The 22,320-nt window shown below is 45.4% G+C and overlaps 1 protein-coding gene across 5 annotated transcripts; it reads right to left on the bottom strand.

The window, feature by feature from the left end:
* Positions 1–119: 119 nt before the first annotated feature.
* On the bottom strand, positions 120–16,330 carry LOC142578154 (uncharacterized). Of its 5 annotated transcripts, XM_075687559.1 has the most exons (6): positions 15,988–16,330; positions 11,615–11,660; positions 5,029–7,752; positions 3,606–3,782; positions 2,177–2,217; positions 120–384 (listed from the first exon to the last, which is right to left on the bottom strand). In XM_075687559.1, the coding sequence occupies exon 3, from the start codon at positions 7,708–7,710 to the stop codon at positions 6,718–6,720; it is 993 nt and encodes a 330-aa protein (XP_075543674.1). In that variant the 5' UTR covers positions 7,711–7,752; positions 11,615–11,660; positions 15,988–16,330; the 3' UTR covers positions 120–384; positions 2,177–2,217; positions 3,606–3,782; positions 5,029–6,717. The 5 variants fall into 5 exon arrangements, 4 of the variants coding, with proteins under 4 accessions (XP_075543674.1, XP_075543678.1, XP_075543682.1 ...); XR_012827203.1 differs by lacking the exon at positions 5,029–7,752 and having other exon boundaries at positions 15,988–16,122; XM_075687563.1 differs by lacking the exon at positions 2,177–2,217.
* Positions 16,331–22,320: the final 5,990 nt, after the last annotated feature.

Here is a 22,320-nt window from a genome sequence, read left to right as displayed (position 1 = left end):
GACGACATCACGGTTAAGCATGTGGCTGCCAATAAGCAGCAGGCTACACTGCTGCAGTACTTACAGCCAAAGAAATAGATACTTGTACGAAGTTCATTGATTTGTACAAGCCCTTTACGTGTTTTTTACATGATTTTATTTATCGAATTTGACTACATCGAACTATTTCGCAGGATTCCGGGTTGAGTTCGCTCAAGACCGTCCTGCCATCCCTGTAGAAGCTGTCCAAAGTGACCGTCACCTCCCAGATAGTCTGCCCCTCCCTGGCTTCCACCATGGTGGAAGAGTCAAGGACTTGCATTACTCCTTTCTGCCCGAGAAGATGCAGACTGTAGGCTCCAGAGGGGGGTGGCCAGCTGCAGTGGATTTCCAGTTTATGGTAGCCTGCAAAACATGCGTTTCTATTTTGGCACACATGGAACAGGAACCATGAAATAAGACTAACCGTGAAGAAAAACAATCAGTTTTAAATGGCAGCTTTATATGCCTCTTTCTTCCACACTGCAGATGCTTTTTTGCCAAGTAGAACTCTTCGGTTACTGGATATGTGCCATGGGGTGTGTTGCCCATTCTTCGCGAATCCCCCAGAATGGACATGTGCCACAGTGACGCAAGGGGCGTAGAAGCCTTAAATGCATTTACACATCTGTCACATTCCTCCGTGCGTCCAACCCTCATCAATGTATGCTTTGACGCAAAGAGCCAACAGCTACAGGCATTGAGGCTGTGCATGTGTCATTCACTACCACTGCTACTTTGCCAACTTGAACAAGCTTTGCGACATTTAGGTTCACACACGCGATTGGATGTGCAAATTTTCTTTGAAGACAGATGTGTATGTTCACCTTTTCTCTACGACGCTCCTTTCCGTGGTGCCACCAGTCCAGCTCACCTCTGCTATGCTGGCATGCTGTACTACTGAGGTTCACTGTTCTGCCGAACCACTTGCATAGCTGGATGTGACATTTGTAACAACGTACTACGGTTTTGTACCTACGTACTGCATATCGATCTGGACTAGGTACCAGTCGTGACTTAAGGTACTGACCAATGAGAGTCTAAACACGCTTTAATAACCCTTCCTCCCCTCCCAAAAATAGTCGTAGCACGATCCAAACATGGTTCTCACTGTTACGATATGAAATATGCGAAACAGTATGAAAATATCACAGATCAGGCAATATTGCTCTTATCAATATTGCTCATGTCAATATTGTCTCATTGTTTAGCATCTATTACACCATAGCAAAGTATGAGCATAGTGGCAAGTGGTCATACATGGCTCTCAGCCTCCCCCTTCAGAAAGCAGATACAAAGGGAACATGTGTCTTTCATGCATGGCTTACACCATAGCTTCCCAACACAATTTGAACATGCAAATCTTGCTGTGCAGTTGAAATCACCGTACCTAAGACTTGGGAAGAATGAGATTCGATCAAAATAGGAGCAATGTTCCGAAACAAGGTTCAAAAGTCTATTAGTACCAATGACTTTTCTCGTGTTTTAAAGTGCACATACATGCTTAAAAATCAGCTACAGCTCTATGCAGTGATGCATAACACACATAGTGATCGGGGTTTTCCCATTTCAATTTGTGCTGATAGCAAGAAAATTAAATTCTACTTTCTTTTTCATTAATAATAACCAATTGTGAAATAACAGCTCCATCATAAAAGCCTTGCAGTAAATCAATCGGTAGTAATCACTCTTAACCATTAGACTCTTTTTAGTGCCAAAACAAACATTTTTAAACATTCATTATTGACTCACGCCATGTAAACTTTCTGTGATACTTGAAACTAGGCTAGTTGGTGAGGTTCCATGAATCTCACGCAAGCGTAAGAACAGCAACACAAACACAAAGAAACAAGACTGAACACTTATTTTTGTTCCTCCTTATTCCAAATAATTTTTTTTCATCAGTATGCACTACAACATAAATTCATGTTTTTTCGTGTCCATGTCCTTGTTATCACATGTTACTTCACGAATCATGCACGCTGCCAATGTGTCTTTCTAGCATCGCAATCTCTGACATATAAAAATTCCAGTGTACACTCTTATTCCATTTTGGTGTACTGACTGTCCTCCCCTGCCTGTTTTACAAACCATCTGTATGTTGTAAAATAACATAGTGTGACCAGAAGTCACAAGTGACCTGTCTTATATCACTTACATTGCTGGTGGCAGGACCCAAGGGTAGTGACGGGACGGTTACTAAAACGTAAAAAAATATTAGTGACTGCATGAGGACAGGCAAAGAGGTACGTTCCTTTGCCATGGACACCATAACTTCCTCAGATCAAAAGACAACTAAGCTGTTTAATTGCTTTACAAGTTCAGTTCTCATTACTGACTTGCTATGTTACCAACATGAAAAACCCATTTTTTTGTTTAGTTGAATTACCACACTTAGACGCTGAGCGCATCAGTTCATTTCATTTTTATTCCTTAAAGACCCTGTGACGGAGTACTACATAGGGGGTTCCATCTCCATGCACATGGTGAAAGAAACTGTCAATTCATGTTCTTGTCGTAAAAGCTGCTTTTCTCTGCTTAAACACAGATTTAACATCATGGCTTCTCTCGTCAACTTGCGGTAACCGAAACTTTCTTCACGGGCGCTTTTTATCATCTGTACCCACGCAATGGTCTAGGTAAAGTTAGTCCCAATTCTCAGGAAAACTGATGGCACAAATGACTTAAACCACTTTCACACAGCTCCAGAAGCATCAGACTTTATATCCTGGATGAATATTCCACATAACCTCTTCCGAGCTAATTTTGATTCGAGGTAATGTGCATTAGAAACTACAAGGGGGCTCATGAGGATATCCAAAATCAAGCCGTTCATATTATTCACAATCAATCCTACACTGTCTGTTTCTATACACATCACTGTCTATATGTTACCGTAGTACCTTGTAATTTTATAACGAATTCAACAATAATTCCAATTCTGCAAAAAATGTGGAACAGTGCATGCACTCTCGAAGTTAGCGCTCTTTGGGGCTTATCTTCTCCCAAACCAATAAACACCACCTACCTTGCTTGGCTATTCTTGATGTGTGCCCTTTACTTTCAGATCACAAACGTCAAGCGCCTATTAACAAGCGATAGCATTCTTGAAAGGATAGTAAGCACAGTGTTTAAAGAGCGGAAATCCATGTAAGATGGGTGAGGATTATTGCTTGGGGACAAGATAAGTGCCAGAGAATAGTGAATGGAATAATTGGTATCGATTTATAGTTACTAAAGTGTAAAATACGAACGTAAAGGGAAGACACGAAGCAACATGACTATGCACTGATTATCAACTGATGTTTCTTTATTGGAAAGCGCATTTTATATTGATCGAGGCATGTTTGTTTGACAGTGGCATGATAGCGTGTTATTATGGTGAGCATGTGTGAGAAGAAGCTTGGCATCTCTATAAAATGCTTCTTCCACTAAAGAATCAGCCGAGAGTCAGCGCAAAGTCCTGTCGCTTCTTTTCTTCCCTTCATCTTCGTATTTTGCGCTGTAATAATTATGAAGCCCCAGATGGCATAAATATTTTTGATGTACCACCACGGCATCTAAGTCAGAACATATGCCAAGCTCACCATCTTGCTTGACAGCCAGTATCTTTCAAAGCGAATCTGCTGACGGCCATTTGGAGCAACCGGGTTCTGGAGGCAGACTGCTAGTTCTCGATTTCTGGACGTCGGGAAAGTTGCAGCTTGGAGCACTGCTTGGCCCTCCTTGTCAACTGCCGTGAGACTGTTGTTGACCGTGCAGAGCTATGGCCCAAATAAAAAAATATGCGTTGGAGATAGCTGCTTGTGGTTGTGCAGACAGATATGTATGTAAAGGTGCAACTTTATTGATTTCATTTGATTAATTCTACACCTGTGGGCCTGCTGTGCTGATCGATTGCAGATGTTAATAAAAGGAGGGAAAGGGGGATCTGCAAAAAGGTGACACCACACAAGCAAAGCCTCTATCCATGTTTCAAAAATCAATGTGACGATACCTCGAGGCTGATTCGGCTTTAGAGAAAGAAGCCGAATTGTCCTCACAACATTAGGACTCTCATTTTCAAACTTGGATTGAGATATTTCTGTCTTGCCAAGTGTCTCACTCAAATGGGTCCTGTCTCTCAGATTCACAGCTCATTTAAGAAACAGCAAACATATTCACCGACAGATTCAGATTTCCCAGACAGATTTCGGTCAAGGATGTTTACATATATTAAACAAGGACACCAAAACGTTAGGCCTGTATTAAGGTGCCCACACCAGAGGACCTGCCTCACAGGCCATATTATCCAACACAGCTAAAGCTCTCTGATGACTGCAGTTCATCCAGTCATGTAACCTGTCTATACATGGTGTGAAGGGCCAAGGTACAACATGTGGAGACTACTCTAGGCATTTTCATGTCAGATGCTAATGATAGAAAGGAAATGTTAATGTTCACTATGCTGTGTTCACAGTGAGCAGGCAACGCCGAGGTTGCCATGCAAGTAGTCCAGCTATGGGAATTTCACTCAGCTTTAAAAGTTACCTTTTACTTTGCAATGCTTTCTATGGAACAACCTACTCCACATCACAACTGCAACATGTGGCCATAAGGTTATCAGTGCACCCTTGTGCTTCCAGCATGCATCATACGTCTTGTTGCAAGCTTAAGCAAAAACTCTGGGCTGCGGCCACTGGTCTCAGAAACGTGCCACTTCATTAGTACGGTGCTAAAGAGGTTCCGATCTACGATGCCTCCCATGTTGCATGAGGCCTAATGTTACATTCAATTAATAGATACCGTACCTTTTCTTCTATATGTGACACACTATTTTTTAGTCGCAAATAGAGCAGTGAGACAACTCGCTCTAGCCTTCATAGCATTCACCTGCTATGTGTGAAATGTGCTGTGTTGTGCAAAGAATTCAGTCGTGGTGTGTGCAAGTAGACTAGGTTCACTCTGTAAAACTTAAAATGGCAACAGAAACGTAGTTTGAACCAAACATTAAACCTTTCCAAAACTTACGCTAGTGTGCCGAGCTTGCCAGGCACTGCAGGGATGTCTTGCTGTGCTGCCCTGGCCTTCAGCAGCAGGCAGAACTCTGAGGGACTCATTTGGTGCGCATTTGAAGGCCTTTCCCCGTGCCGCACAAGGCGGCTGCACACCTCTATCCTCCCTCCAACCATTCCGACCATGTAGTCAATCCGAATGATGTCATTTTCTCTGAGAATGGGAAGTGCAGGGACGTGCTCGGGACATTCACCATTCCACATGAGCGTCGCTAACCATATGTCGTGTTCTGCTTCGATGCCGTCTATAAAGGCATCTAAATCTTCTAGGACAGCACTGTCTTTCAACAGTTTGCTGAATGTCCTGATATTCCTTCTGTTGCAATACGTCATAGGACCATGACGTTGGGTTCAACAGTGGATACATGACCCCTAATCTTGGAGTTGGGGAAGAATGAGCCTTTGATGCCGGACAGTTTCCTTCGTGCAGAGAACTCCTTTGGGTCAAGCAGAAGCTCAGCGATGTCGTTGTCAGACAGAAAGAGCGAGAGAGAGAATGAACATTTTTAATGGGTGAATGCAGCTTTGGAGAGGCGTCCTCATTGCAGAATGCCTTGAGCTCGGGCCGCGTCATAGGCCCTCGCAATCAGCCGTTGCTCATCCTCGAGGTTGGAGCTGGCCAAGGCTCTCTCTTAAAGCTTGTCAGTGGGGTAAGGGTTCGGAGGATTTAATGGTGCCGGTCTGAAACCCCCTACTATGTGCCTGAGGGACCTGGGTTCTGTGCAGAAGCGGCATTGCGGAGAGAATTGTGTAGGGGCTATGAGGCGATTTCTGGTTGGGTGGGCGATAGAAAAGCTTCGTCTCCGCTGGAAGTGCTCGGGACGTTCACCATTCCACATGAGCGTCGCTAACCATATGTTGTGTTTTGCTTCGATGGCATCTATAAAGGCATCTAAATCTTCTAGGACAGCACTGCCTTTCAACAGCTCGCTGAATGTCCTGATCTTCCTTCTGTTGCAATATGTCACTGTGTCTGGAACTGGGACCATGGCGTTGGGTTACACAGTGGATACAAGACCCCTAATCTTGGAGTTTGGGAAGAATGAGCCTTTGATGCCGGACAGTTTCCTTCGTGCAGAGAACTCCTTTGGGTCAAGCAGAAGCTCAGCGATATCGTTGTCGGATAGAAAAGCTTCGTCTCCGCTGTCGTTGGCCTGGGAAAGTTAGGCACGTTGCGTTTTGTTGACATTGGTGGCTCACCACTTGGTGTAGCTAGTCGGCTTTGGATTTGGTTGGGCATCAAAGAGAACCTTGTCCCGGACGCTAAATGTCATTCAAACTCTTTTCCGGCTGAAGCAGGGACTTTCAATAGAAAAGTAGGAACACTCTATTGTCTTCACCGAATAATATAAATGCGTGGCTTGGATTGACAGTTTCCTTCGTGCAGAGAACTCCTTTGGGTCATGCAAAATCTCAGCGATATCGTTGTCGGATAGAAAAGCTTCGTCTCCGCTGTCGTTGGCCTGGGAAAGTTAAGCACTTTGCGATTTGATGACATTGGTGGCCCACCACTTGGCGTAGCTAGTCGGCATTGGATTTGGTTGGGCATCAAAGAGAACCTTGTCCCGGACGCTAAATGTCATTCAAACTCTTTTCCGGCTGAAGCAGGGACTTTCAACAGAAAAGTAGGAACACTCTATTGTCTTCACCGAATAATATAAATGCGTGGCTTGGATTGACAGTTTCCTTCGTGCAGAGAACTCCTTTGAGTCATGCAGAAGCTCAGCAATATCGTTGTCGGATAGAAAAGCTTGTCTCTGCTGTCGTTGGCCTGGGAAAGTTGAGCACTTTGCGATTTGATGACATTGGTGGCCCACCACTTGGCGTAGCTAGTCGACTTTGGATTCGGTTGGGCATCAAAGAGAACCTTGTCCCCGAGGCTAAATATGTTATTCAAACTCTTTTCTGGCTGAAGCAGGGACTTGCCAATGTTATCAATAGAAAAGTAGGCACACACTATATTGTCTTCACCGAATAATATAAATGCGTGGCTTGGATTGACGGCTTGGATTGAGCCAGGAAGTCCACTTCCGATGCCATCACTACCTGGTTGGTACGCTGCCTGCTTTGTTGCGGGGCTGCTCGTATGTGCAATTTTTCTTAGAAGCTCTATATGAGTGGCCTGATACGTAGCTCTGTGGCTTGGTGGACCTTTTACTGCATCTAATATGACTACATTGCCTAGCTTGAACCACAACTTTGTTAGGTCATGGTGCCTACTTTTCTTGAAGAATCTCTTGTCAAAAGAAACACTAGCCCGAAGTGGATGTACCAAATTGACAAAACCATAAAGCATTAACAACTTTGAGATGGTGCCTGTGACATTACAGAGCTGAATGGGTCCGTAAGTCACGTCGAGATGTTTCTTGTCAGCCGGACTGTGGCTCTTTGCTTCACTGTTTCTGGTAGATGCGAGAGGTAGTGTGGATGTGTAAACTCTGTTGTCCGAACCGACAACAATCTTGCTGGGAAAATGTCTCGCCACCAACCGTATGGTTTCAGTTTTTGCACCGAACCGGCCTCGGATTGATGGTGGAAGTTGTGATAGGATGCCTTGGAGCCTGGAGAGAGGCACGCCTTTGTCGGCTGTCATGGCATCGTTAAGGTGCTCCAACGTATTGCCCAGCAGTGTCATCATCCTGCGTGGACTTAGCAGCTGGCAGGAGGTTTCAGGTGTGCACTGCAGCAGGAAGAATTGTTTACAATCATGCAACCAATGCCAACAAAAAAGAACATGCATCGAGAAGATCAACTAGGCAGTATATTCCTTAAAAGTTTCATTACCTTCAGCTGTAGCTATCACAGTCAGAATAATTTATTCGTGGTCGCTGAGCCTTAAAGGGAAGCTGAAAGGTTTTCCAGAAAAAATGAGTGAACATCTGTACATAATGGTTTTCAACCCTCCGTATACGAATATCGTATCGAAATTGAGCGAAAGAAAGCGCAAATATATTTTATTTCGACGAAAAGTGCAGCAGCGGACACGCCCAGCTCGCGCATCTCGTTTCCGCCCGTGATTGGTCGGGCGCCTCGTGACGTCAACACTAGTGTTCGTCCGAACCGACCGCTGCCGCTACACATGAAGCGCGACGCCAGGTAGTTTGGTGCTGTTTTTCTGAGACGGTAACGGAAAATTTAGAGAGACTGCGTTTTTCTGAGGAGTTCGGCGTTACTCCCTACACGTACGAGCCGATTGCGAAGAGCCGGCCTCTCGAAGAAGCAAACGATGCTGGTGCGAGCAGTGCTTTCGACGCGAACGAAAGCAAAGTCTTGGGATCTCCTCGTGTTGGAAATGCTCTTTGGTGAGTATGTTTTTTGCAAAGCGATCTAGTGATCTCGCCGATCTTTCGCCGATCTAGTGAGCTCGTTTCCGGTCAAACAACTGTAGTGTCGTGTTCCTGCATGCCTCATTGTGGAACGTAATCGGGGATGCGATCGTCGGCATTTGTGCGCTGTCCAAAGCTGTCAGCAATCTACAAAGACTGTTTAAACGCGTGAAAAGCTTCCCGGTTCATGCAGTACGTGTAGTGACCATCTGTGCGCCATCCGCACAATACTCGTAACCGAAGTCGTAAAGGCGGCAAATTCCGTCGGCTACGTGAGACGGTCGGTTTCTCGCTGTGCGCCGGCTTTCCAGCACATGCAAACTCTACATTTGCACTGCGTTATGGTAGCTGCATGCAGGCTGTTTTACAACACACGTGCAAATAGCAAATTCGCGGCGCTTTGCGACGAAACCTGCGTCAAGGGCGGAAGATAAACATGCACCTTCCGTTCAGCATGCTGACACGAAGGAGCTCGCAGTACATCAAAATCCAGGTTTGGGCGAGTTCGTGTATTCATAAGGCCTTCCAACACCAGTTATCATCAGTCAGTCCACACTCGTGCCGTCTTTGTTTTCGTTGCTCCGATCTTTTCGCGCTGCGTTTAGAAAGCCTGCTAGTGGCAAGTAGTCCTCTCTCATTCTGTGGCCATATACAGCAACTGCGCAGGCCGAATTGCAGGGCTGGCCGTATACTACCACTCTACATACACGCAGACGCACCAACAAAGGAATGCGGGGTCGATCGAAGCAGATTACGATGGCACGCACGCAGAAACAAGCACGGTCAGGCACGGACGTGGAGGCTGCGAAGGAATGGAACACTAGTGTTGACGTCACAACAGCGCGGTTTCCGGTCTCCGCTCGCATCGTCAGCATCAGCAGCAGCGCGCGGCATTCGACGGGGGGCGGAGCTACAGCACAATTTTAACCGACGATTATGTCGCTCCTAATTAAAAAAAAGAACTCCCAAATTTTACCTACATGGTTTATAAGGTTCCCGCATCCGTATCTGAGCGTCTTATTGAATTCGACAGACTCTTCAGCTTCCCTTTATAGAGGTACTGTAAGAGCTTATCTCATAGTTCTTGTTTATTTATTTATTTTTTTTTGCCTTATTGGTACTAGTTAGTGGCCACAATTGTAGCCCCATATGAGGCATAAATTTCTCAGATTTAAAAGAAAGCATAAATTACACAAACTTTTAATGCAATTAACTTAAAGTGCAACCTAAGTGGAACACTGCTTCTCGCCACAGACTGTGTTTACGACGGTTCCTTCCCATACGAAAATGAGGGAATGTGGTCATGTGATCTCACTCATTTACAGGCGGGTGTGGAGATCAAAGCAGCAATTGATCACCTCATCAAAAGCGCTATATGATAATAGAGGAGCTAAAAGAGGAGCTAATAGAGGAGAGAAGATCGCGGTGCGTTCCGGGACAAGCAACAGCAGATGACTGGCCCATGCTCACCGCGTCGTATTTCGAGAAGCGCAAAGTAAAAGCAGAAACAATGACAGATGCGCTGCTCATCCAGCTTTCGGTGACACAGTCACTGTGTGACTCGCAACAATTGTATACCAGGCTGACCAATAAGTGTGTCAGCAGTATGTGACCCTCTTCCTCCCCTTATTTTTGTGACCATGCAAAGGAACCCTTGTAACTGCCCCCTACGCCTAGAAGCCAAGCTGCATTTGGCGACAGCTAGGATGGCTAGTTAGATAGGATGGATGATGACAATCTTGTGTCAAATAAACTTGGATGACTGACTGATTGATCTTTGTGTCTCATCATTCCTATGCTCTAGTTTTTTTTCTTTTCTCCTGCATTAGGCGCATGTATTGAACTGGTTGCATCAGAAAAGTACATAGTTAACTAATGATTTGTCATATGTTGAAGAAAATCTAGCACCATCCTGTTGCTACGTGGCCAGAAATTATCGTATAAAGCAATAAAATACTAATGTTATAAACTCTCAGAAGGCCAATTATAGCGCTTCAAACAGATTTTTCATTCATTACTTCCTGTCGTTACAAGTTTGAAAACAATTGAAAGCAAAATGCAGAGCGTAGTAGTCGCAATTTGTTGTTTTATTAAAGGAGGGCCAACGAGGGAATGAAAATGCCGGAGACATAGCAACTTCCTCACTTTTCTCCGAATACTTCAGGTATCTGGTGACTACGAAAAAAATGCAGTGCAAAGAAATGGAAAGGCAAGTTAAGATAGTAGCAATATTGTAAAAAAAGGGAAATAACTACAGAGACAGTACAAAAACGTAATAAACAATGAAAATGCCAAAAATGTTTGAGATTATTGCCGGCTTGAAAAGAAGCAGAAAAAATCTATGTGTATGGTACTCTTTGCAATGGGTGAGCATACAGGATGCCACTTCTTTAAATTAGACAAAATTTTTAGAAACCACCTGTGGCAACAGCATACTTCTAGTTATTGAGCTGCGTTGCTTGCGGTGAACATTACGTGTACGAAACACTGAGATGCATAAATGACCAATTAAAAACCGTCACCACTTTTGAACGAATTACATTACGGCAAATTGCAATTTACGAATGGTAGCGCGATTGCAAGGCATATCCGCTAGGAAATAATTCTGAGGATATGGCACTGGTTTAGATACATGTGCCATCGCACTTGCAGTAAAAATGCACTGCTGTCCCACTTACCTCAAAGAAAATGCCACCTATGCATTGAAGCACAAAAATAAATGGGACGCTCATGTATTTCGTTGCATTCTTTAGGGAATTTATATCTCGACACTGGCCGAAAATTTGTTCCTAGTGGATACGCTTTGGAAACTCACTTGCTACAATTCGTAAATTGAAATACGTGCCCTGAAGTAATTAGATAAAAACCTAATTAGTGAAATTTGCTTAACTGATCACTCATTTTGACTTCTCGTGCAAGTAATTTTTCAGAGAAAGTAATTTCTCTAAGTAGTCTATCTCAAGGAATAGAATTACGTTATCTGCCACAGTTGATTAGAAAAAATTCTGTACATCATAAAAAACATGTACCCGGTAGTCTGTACCAGGAATTCAACGTACAGCATAAAAAGTTCACCAGCATTCGATCTGTCCAAAGTACCCTATATTTACTTCATTTTAAAGCACACTTTTCTCAGAAAAATTAGCAAGAAGGTGTGCGTTCAAATCTAGCACAAACAAAAACTGCAATGCGTAATGTCCAAATCTCAAAGCTTACCTCAAACAGTGTTAAGCCCACCTCAAACAGCCTTGACCAAGGGTGCCTGTGATAAAGATGAAATAAAAGTTATTTTCTTGAGTGCAAACAAATCAAAATAATTCTCTCTTACCATGAAAATATATTGTGAGGGAACAATATAAGGGTATTACAGTTTGTGCTTTTTTTAGTATATGAAAATCTGTGTGCCCATTACGATCAAGAGCACAATGCATATTCTGTGTCAGTCTGAAAACTTAAGGTGCACATCATAATCGAAGGCTCGTTATAATCAAGTAAACATGCAAATTTTTCTCTCAACTATAGGTACTTAGGGCACTGCAATGATCAAAGCAAATTCACAATAAATAAATCCATTTAACACACAGACATATACACACATACGGGAGCCACAGAGAGGAGAAATACAAAACGACCACGCAGGAAGGACCTGATGGCAAATTAGACGAGACGACACTTCTGCTACAAATTGGGGTATGTCCGAAGAAAGTGAACCAAAGGTCGACTGCAGGAAGTTGGAAGCTTTCACACGGCGAAACTATATCTACATAACTTCACAAAGAAATACATCTCAACCAGGTACTTCTGCTATGATCCTAACTGAATCCAATGGGAATTAGGCAAGATAATTTCATAAAAGCCATTCAAGTTCCAATTATAGTTGCCCTACTATATAATGCATGCATACATGCGTTTTTTCTTTTTGATTCGAAAGCACTGAATGACCCATTGAGTGAAAACAGCCGGCGTCTGTCATCTGGACAAGCGAAAACATTTGGGGTGCGCTTCAGTTCGAAGAGTGGAATGCAATAACATTCAAAGATCCCCGGCTGCTTGTCGCGCTTCCCAGCAACCACAGCTTTCTTGCAGATGCGTGAACGGAAGTACCATCTGGATGTTATTATTGCAAGAAACCAGGCGGGCCGCACCGTTCTATGAGTAATAGAAACGCTGGAAATGGGGTTTGTGTTTGAGGTTACGCATAATAGAATTATTTTGGTTGTGGTATGTAATGATTTTTCTCGAAATGACGACCGACGCCAACGCCGAATTTTTTCCGACACAGGGCCTTTAACGCGATATTGCGTAAGAACGGCACCTAAATTTCTATTGGCAAAGACACCACATCACGAGCGCACCTCGACGGAGCAGAGCGGGCAGGGGAACACCTGCTGCCGCATTAGCGCGCCGGGTGTTGCGTGAGGGGAAAGGGCACCGCCGGGACCACAAGTCACCCTTGCTCTCGGAAGCCTTTGTTATCTGCGTGTTCATTCTCCACGCAGGCTATTCGAAACTTTCACGGCCTATAGGGGGGCACCACCTTAAATCCAACGTGGCTGTCCGAAAGATTAAGAACTAGAGCAGGCAGTGCAGTCCTGCGGTCATCTTGCTCAGTGACATGTTTCGCGTAGTCGAGTTCAAATGTCTCCTCAGTTTACGTGCCCGCAGTCGTCAGCCTGCGTAATAGCTCACATTGGGCGAGCAGAACGCAGCATTCGAAGCCTACTTGAAGGCGAGAAGTCCTAAACGCTGGTCATCTTGTGTGCACGTCAACGTCCGTGACTGTTGAAGGCCTTTGCATGCAAACTTCGCGGCTTCGAAGCAAACCACACGAGCTGTGGTTTCAGTTTTACCGCGACGGTGCTATAAAGACAAGTGACCGTGCTTTTTCTTTGCTATTCTATTAATTCGACCTCTTTGAACTGGTACCATGACCTGAACTTGGATCGCGCTGTTGCGCGATCCAAGTTCTTTACATCGACGGCATGAAAAGCAGCCTCAGAGCAGCGGTCCGTGAGCGAAAATTTCTTGTCTAGTTATCCCTGCCTGTGTTCACAAAGCTGGATGTTGAACACAAGAAGCAAACAAAAACCCATATATGACCGGTTTTGCGAGCTAATATGATAACCGTTCACCCTTGTACTTTATTTATTGCCCTTTATGCGTGCTGTGCAATCTACAGTCTTGTGGTAGTTTTACAGCCTGCGTATGTTTTACCGCGTCTTGCCTACAGACAGATCAAGCGATACATAGCCTATATTTATCGGTCCGCGGCAATGCTCGCTTCATTCTTCCAGTTAACTTTATCTAAACATATACATGCAAATCAGTTGAGGGTTCGCTACTCGAACACTGCACAGTAGTTTAACGTTTGTTGGACTAGGATTTGTTACCTTACGAGTGCAGTCATGTGCACCTGTGCACACGTTGCAGCCGCGCATCGAAGTGGAAGACGACGACAAGTACCAGTTCTAGGTCCCTCTACGCCTGCATCACTTTGCTTCGATGCACAAATGAGAAACTCATCTCACTGTTCGAAAATGGTGGAAAGTCAAGCCGGCGTTGCAGAGCACGAACGCATGAGCGAGAACAAGAAATTTTGAAGCAGGTACAAGGCTTCACAGAAAATGTTTGCGCTCCAACATAGCCGCAAAGGCATGAGTGGCAAGAACACAAGCATCAATCATCGTACAACACATTTAAGTTAGGATTGCGCATGATTTCTTTCTCTGCACCTAATATAGTGCTATGCCTGCGTCTTTATAGCGGTACGTCTATTCGAGATTTCAACTGCTCGGAATCGTCACTCATCTGTCATATTCCAAAAAAAGTCCTCCGGCATGAAGTGTGCACTGCAAACCTTGCTTCTGTGATAGCTTTGCCGATCCGCAGCTTAATAATCAATTTCTTCCTCATGGACGCAGCCAGTGGGAATGAGTGAGGGCTCACATCACCTACCGCATAACTTTTGCATTGCAGCACGCAGAAAATACGGTTACTTCTATGTTTGCTCATTCTATGTTAAGCGTCCTTCAGGATCCCACGGGAGCTTCGAACGCGTTAAAACCAACCAAAAATGAAGGAAAAGCGTAGAGAACACCAATATGTTACGCGAACAGGCGGCAGAAAGCAGTGAGTATAATCTTTCGATTGTTTCAGGCCGCTGCCGCACGACGGTGCCACCGTCTGTGAAAGTTGCGAATCGCCTGCGTTGTAACCGTGCCTCGGCATGGCCTCAGTCTATGAGGCCAAATCAAAACTCACCAAGCGTCCCTATTACATTCTACGGCAGTCGGGCAAGTTAGCATTACGTCACGGATCAAAGTGCACCGGCCTTGTGCAAGCTAGGAGGCGTTGGCCAAGCGACTCAACGCGCTCGCTTGACCGCAAGGAGTTCATAAGTTGAAAGACTGCTCAGCGGCGTTCAATTGGACATGAATGCTTTCGCATTCACATCTCCGTCAGAAGTGCTTAGGTGGCCCCGATGGGATTTGTTTTTGTTTTTTTTCCCCAGAAGATATGCATGTAAATTTTAAGTGACCAGTAACGCCAGAAGACGACAACGATGAAGTGCGCACTTGCTTTTGAAAGGCGAACGACTATCGCAATAAAAAAAATAAAGAAAAGAAAAAAAGTGCGTGCGCGAATTAATAGGCACTGGCACTTTTGGCACTCCTCAACTACTTACTATATGTTAATATTTTCCTGCTTCCTTGAGTTTGATATATCGTCGGCAGTTAACCACGGCTGTAGAGACGCGCGACAGACACATACGTTCGATAGGTGTTGCGTCTGTTTAAATTCCACCCCAGTCACATATGCGGCACTTTCGAGCGCGTTCAAATTTCTCGATAGCAATGGCTCGAGTTTGCGAGGAGGACATATCGAGACAGATATGGAATACCGATCGTGCTCGATCGCAATGGCGCACAATCCAGCATCAAGAAAGAAAATACACTGTCTGAGGCTCCATTTTTTTTTTTTTTGTCGCATACGCAAAAGGGTCGGGAGAATAGAGAAAGAAGCTCTTGAGATCGTGCTCGAAAGCGCGTACGCTACCTTTAGAAACGCGTTCCAGTGCAAAGCTATCCAGGTAATGTTGGGATTTTTTTTTTTTTTTTTTCAGAACGCGGTGACGATTTAGTGCCAGCTAGGCGTCTTGGAATGCCTAATAAAACACTTCCGAGCATTGATGCGACGTCCAATAGCGACTAAAACTTCTCGCAGACAGTTTACACCTTAACAAAGAGCGCGTGCATGGACAGCGCACGCACACTAAGACCACGGCGTCAGAGACGCCACGAAACCACGCATTCCCCAGGAGATTACATTTACGTGCGTTCGCGAACAGTTATACTCACTGAATGACGCCATCTAGATATGTAAATATACGGCAAAAGCGATCACCTGGACGATACTTCAGCGTGGCACCGGTGATGGAACACGGAAGGAACACATTATCAAAACTGTCACTGCTTCCATAAAATCAAGTTTCGCGGTAATACCAGAACTTCCTAGATGAATTTTATGGAGCGGGGGAGAGCTGCACCATTGTAAGTACGACAGTCGTGTGAAATAAAAGAACAGCTTACCAAGATATGAATGTTCCTCGATGGTGGACACAGCTCCGAAATGGCGTTCGAACACCAGCAGGGTTACTGCGGCACGGAATGCGTGGGCCCAGGTTCGGTCGAAGCGCGTGCGTCCGTGCGCGTGCATGTTGCGAAGCGACGATGCCGATTGGTTCTTTGCGGCGCGTACAGGTTTCGGTTTTAAAACCTAAGGTTTTTCTTTTTAACAAGTGGCATCTGTTTTCCAAGAAAAATGAAAGCGGTCTTCTGGCGGAGACTAGAGACAAATACGAAGACACTAACACTTTACTAGACTCTTTAAAAAGTTTGCATTCTCTGGGGCTGATCTTGTCTCACAACGATAACCGTCATCTGTCTTTCTTGCGTTGACTTCCTTGAAAACGCTGCGCTCGCTACTTTTCTGTCGTGAATGCTACGTCACGATGATAACGATGCGCTAAACTTGAACAAACACGAACAAAGTCAGCGATGAGCCCTTGAGCTCTGGCGGCTTCCTCGGCCCGCTTGGCGGCCCAGAGTTGGTCTTTGGGGGCATAGCTTAGCATCTCCCAGCGCGTGTGGTTTGAGGCTGCGCCACCGACGCCCCCCCCCCCCCCCCTCTATCTCTCCAAAGCTATTCATAGCTTGTTTACAGGAGGTATTCAGAGACCTGGATGGGGAAGAGTTGGGGATAAGAGTTAATGGAGAATACTTTAGTAACTTGCGATTCGCTGATGATATTGCTTTGCTTAGTAACTCAGGGTACCAATGGGCCTCTTGCATTGCCCAGGGATGCTGCGAATGGATGTATGGAAGGTAGGAGCGTCCCCTTTGAAACGGTGTGATGGCAGTTGCCACCATTCTCAGATTTTATTGCGAAAGCAATACTGCTCGAGGTTTCCGCTCTTGGCCGTCGTCCCGGAGAATCCACCATTGACCTTTAGCGTGACCTATGTGTGACGTCATACCAGCTGTGGAAAAGCAGGGCCCCAACTCGGCTCGTCGCGATCGTCCCAGCGATCCTATCCTCCATGTTGCAGCTGCGCGCCGCTGCCGCGAGGGGCGCTCGCTGTACGTGACGTCATGCCAGCTGTGAAAAAGCGCCCCCCCCCCCCCCCCTACTCGGCTCGTCGCGATCGTCCCAGCGAATCCTCCACGCGCCGCTGCCGTGGGGGAGGCGCTCGCTCTACGTGACGCAGTTCGTTAGCAGATAGCCGGGAAGATTTGCAAACTCTGGTTAATTACTGTGGAGACGAAGGAGACAGTTTAGGTTTCAGTTTTAATGCAGCTAAGTCCGGTGGGATGTTTTTCAACGATACCACTGATCAGGAGCTTACAATACAAGGCCAAGAAATACCCCGAGTGGCCGAATACAAATATCTCGGGATATGGATAAACAAAGGGCAGATGTACACGGAAAAGCACGAACAGTCTCTAATAGCAAAAGGGCGAAGAGATGCCGGGATAATGAAACATAGGGCATTGTGGGGGTACAACAGGTATGAGGTACTGAGAGGTATTTGGAATGGAGTAATGGTGCCGGGGCTTACTTTCGGGAATGCGGTCCTGTGTTTAAGGGCAGAGGTTCAGTCGAGACTAGAAGTAAATCAGAGAGCTGTGGGAAGGTTAGCACTAGGTGCTCACGGGAAAACCACAGACGAAGGAGTACAGGGGGACATGGGCTGGGCATCGTTCGAAGCACGGGAAGGTCAGAGTAAAATCCTATACGAAAAACATCTGAAGAAATTGGACGATAACAGGTGGGCAGCTAAGGTGTTTAAATACCTATACAGAAAGAGCGTTGACTCACAATGGCGGAAAAGAACTAGGAAGCTAACCAGTAAGCATGCGAGACACGAGGACGAAGAAAGACAGAGCATTAAACGACAGGTTAATAACGCGGAAGGTAAAAATTGGATAAATTCAATGGAAAAGAAACGTAGTGTGGAACTATATCGATACTGGAAACAGCCGATCAGGAAGGAAGCGTTTTATGATAACTCAAGAGGCAGTGCCCTACTCTTTGAAGCTAGATCAGGATGTCTTAGAACGCGGAGCTATAAAAAGAAATATAACGAAGAAGAAGACACATGTACTGTGTGAGGTAAATATGTAGAAACAATGGAACACCTCATACTAAAATGTGATGGTATCAAGCCCGATGTCGATGCGGCCACAGTCACCCTTCCTGAGGCACTAGGGTTCAGAGATAATAATAGTCATGTAAATAAATATGCGGTGGAAATTAGCAAAAGGCGATTGGAGGATTGGTGGCACAAAAGCAGAGAGGTGACATAAGGTTAAAAGGGTAGGAAGACGTATTTAAAGAAAATCGAGAAATTCAATAACACACAACACAGATAAAAATAAAAGGCAAAATAAAACTCTGAGCATGGTGGCAACTGCCATCGCCCCGTTTCAAAGGGGACACTCCTACCTTCCACCCACCCATCGTCATGCCAGCTGTGGAAAAGCGGCCCCCCAACTCGGCTCGTCGCAGTCATGTCGCAGTCGTCCCAGCGAATCCTCCACGGTATGTCGGATGATGTGTATACAGTGAATCTCCAACGATGTGCTCCAGCTAAGAAGCGGCGGCGTGCGGAAGAACCGGATGAAGAGCGGGAACAACGTTTAGCTAAACGGCGTGCATATTATGCAGCCAGGCGAATGCGTTCAACATCTCTTGATCTGGGTGCATCTACAAGTATCATGCATGCTGACGCGACTGTGGCGACACCTGATCGTTCGACAGCAAGCCTTATGGATGCTTTAAATGGCGACGAGACTGCATCTACACGTTCGATGAGCAGTATGAAACTCTACAACTTGAACAGAAGATTGTTTTCGCAATCCACTAGGCTTAGCTAAGCTAATTTAATTAGCATCTGCCAATTTTTTTATTTTGCCTTTTATGTTTATTTTTATCTGTGTTGTGTGTTATTGAATTTCTCGATTTTCTTTAAATACGTCTTCCTACCCTTTTAACCTTATGTCACCTCTCTGCTTTTGTGCCACCAATCCTCCAATCGCCTTTTGCTAATTTCCACCGCATATTTATTTACATGACTATTATTATCTCTGAACCCTAGTGCCTCAGGAAGGGTGACTGTGGCCGCATCGACATCGGGCTTGATACCATCACATTTTAGTATGAGGTGTTCCATTGTTTCTACATATTTACCTCACACAGTACATGTGTCTTCTTCTTCGTTATATTTCTTTTTATAGCTCCGCGTTCTAAGACATCCTGATCTAGCTTCAAAGAGTAGGGCACTGCCTCTTGAGTTATCATAAAACGCTTCCTTCCTGATCGGCTGTTTCCAGTATCGATATAGTTCCCCAAGCAACCTTGGCCAACTGCCGCTGCTTGGCCGATCGTCGGGAAATGATCGTCAAACGACTATATTGGCCAGCGAAGGTTGGCGAGAGGTCGGTATGACAACGGCCGCCGCCTTTACCGGCGGGCAGTCGGCAGAGGGCGTCTTGCCAACCTCTCTGTCAGACTGACTCCCGACCCGCCAGTTGGTCGCCGGCTCGGTACGATGGCAACGCGTCGGACCAACGCCCGAGGCCGATGAGTAGCATAATTTAATTTTTATATCAATTCCTGTCTGTCGGTCTATACTTGTAAAATTCTCACTAGGGAAATTTATTATAGGTGAAGGTAATACATTGTTATGCTTACAGAATTTATACTTTTCGTGACTATTACATATACACAGCTGCATTATAGCGCAATGCGTTCAGAAACAGCGATATATGTGTGTGGGACCGTTTTCTGAAGCAATATGAAACTCGTCGAACGCGTAAATATGTGAATTAACCTGCCATGCTTCTTCAAGGGAAATTCTCGGGATGCTTGCAAGGATTAATTCTGTAAACATGCGGAATTTCACGTGGGCTGTGGTATATATTATGAATTTTCGCTAATTCTTTTTTACTGTAATTTAAACAGTAAACTTCTAGAAATATTTGGGGTTTAACAAAGCAAACGTCACTAAATTAAACTTGTACCTACCGCCCTAAACATGGCCTCCGAGATGCCATCATAGAGCGCCGACGAATCTCTGGGGCGGAGCGCTGAAGCGGTTAGTGCGACCAGACATCGCATCGCTCTGTTAGCGCTGTCCTCGGCGCGCTGCCACGTTCGCTGCACTGCTAGTTTTCCTCCTACTCCCTCCCACAAGCGTCTCCTCTCCACAAACGTCACCCCCCTCTTCCACCCGGACTCTCCGCCTCCGCGCCAAGAGCTGCAACACAGAGGCGCCTTCCCCACCCACTGCATTCAGCCACCACTAAAAAGAGACGCGTTTTACGATTCTTGGCATCTTTCTTTGCCTCCCTCAAGCTCCTTTTTGCATCAACTAATAGCGCTTTCACTCGTGTGAACGACAAGTGCACCAGAACATACGTATGCTCAGCCTGAAGTTAACTTATGCGAATTATTACAGACTGTGGAGCTAGGAGTCCTTGAATTCCGCTCAGCAGGCAGTACCGAGCGGTGATGCTTTCATTCCCAAACAGAAAAAACTAATGCAGGCCTTTCTCCACAGTGAATTTTTTCTATTTCATTTATCACGGCAAGACTATTCGTATCCTCCTCTTTTGGATATTTGACGTAAGGAAAGTGTCAGAAAACTAGTTAAACATCTATTTACTACAGCTGGCGCAGATATATATAATTGTTTACTCAAAATGAATTGGTCCGATATGAATTCACAATTTAAAATTTCGGAAGAACATGCGCGACGAGGTGATAACACTGAACGCACGCTGAGCATTTGCCAAAAGGCGAACGCGAATTGTATTGAACCAAGAATAGAACTACGGTTAGGAAAATGCATATTATGTGGAAACCGCTGGAAACAAAAAAACAGTGGCGCAAGAAAAAAAGAGGACTAGAAACAGAATGAGCCCTGTGTCCTCGTCTTTCACGCCATGATGTTTCCCATGAGCCAAATAGCCCAAGCAAACGTTATGCGACATACTAAGAATTAACTTCCCCTAATAAAAGTGCTGATGTCTTCATTTTGCAGGAGATGTCTGGGGAGCGCCAGGGGTTTTCTGTTCCTGCTGTGCTACGGGACTGTGAAACGTAAATGCATCAATAGTATAACTTCGGTGTTGCACCTACAGCAACACAATCTCGAAATCTTCTCAGCCAATCTTTTCTTCCTTTTAGTAGAAATGATTTGGCTGCTACGACGGCGCAATTCATCTGCTACGGCACCGAGTCCCACTACCCATTCTCTAAATTTTTGTTTCTTCTTTCAAGAAATGGTTTGCCAAAGGCTCGAGGATCCCTTTTTACGAGTGCGTCCCAGCAAGACTTTCTCTGTTGCACGCTTCTGCAGCAGCACTTCGCGCTCGCCCAGGTTTTCTCGCATAGTTTCCGCGTGGGCGATTTTCAAATAGCAATGCAAGGTTTTCCCTCATGGTGCGGGCTGCCGATTTGACACTCGGCACGCCGCTTGCCGGTTTTCCATTTGGGCTGGCAAGCGCTCTGTTAGGCACTCATACATAACAGACAACTGTATCCTCGCAGTAAGCGCGTTTCTCTTCGGTGCAACAAAAAATACGTTCCTTCATAAAAAATCTAACACGTATGATTTCGGCTCATATGTATATCTACAGCACACCGACCTCTTAATGGAATAGTGCTTTATGTTCAGATTCATGATTTATCATTCGCTATGTGCCACTGGCTGCGCGCAATTCAGTCTAATCCTTCAGACTGAGCATGTGCCATCTTCTTCGGGTGATTCGTGACGGACGGCGCGGCAATGCTCGAGACTGTGAAGTCTCCTTTCTTTTCGAACTCGCGCTGCTGCTTGCGGACGGAATGCTTTTCTCCGGAGCCTGAGGGGACGAAACTTGTTCTGGCCTTTTTTTTCTTTCTTTTTCAGCTTCTTCTTGGATCACTGGTAAAGAAAGTTGTGAGTTCGGCGGCAAGCGAACCGCCTGGTTTCCGCGACCCCGAATGTAAAGACGAACACAGCCACCTCACTCCCCCCACCAACACGTCGCGCGAGAGCAGGCGGGGACCATTCATGCCGTGCAGGCGGCGATGATGTTACAGCAGGGCTGGGGAGAGGAGCGGGCTCCCTGCCGCCGAAACGCGCCGGCGCGCGTATACTACTCCTTGCCCCGCAAAACACACAGTGGAAAGTGCGTGATATATCCTAAGAATTTGAAAAGGCGGTAGCGCAAGAAGACACGGACGGAGACGAGAGGACAAGGATGGGTGCTGAACTTCCAAAAACATTTATTGTGAATGAATCACGAATATATACATGCTGTCCGAGCCCGGTGTAATCATCTGCGCATTCGTAAATATGCCAACTATTTGTCTGA

This window comes from Dermacentor variabilis, chromosome 1, assembly GCF_050947875.1.
Source record: "Dermacentor variabilis isolate Ectoservices chromosome 1, ASM5094787v1, whole genome shotgun sequence".
Classification (NCBI taxonomy): Eukaryota; Metazoa; Arthropoda; class Arachnida; order Ixodida; family Ixodidae; genus Dermacentor; species Dermacentor variabilis.
This window is presented reverse-complemented; position numbering and strand designations above follow the sequence as displayed.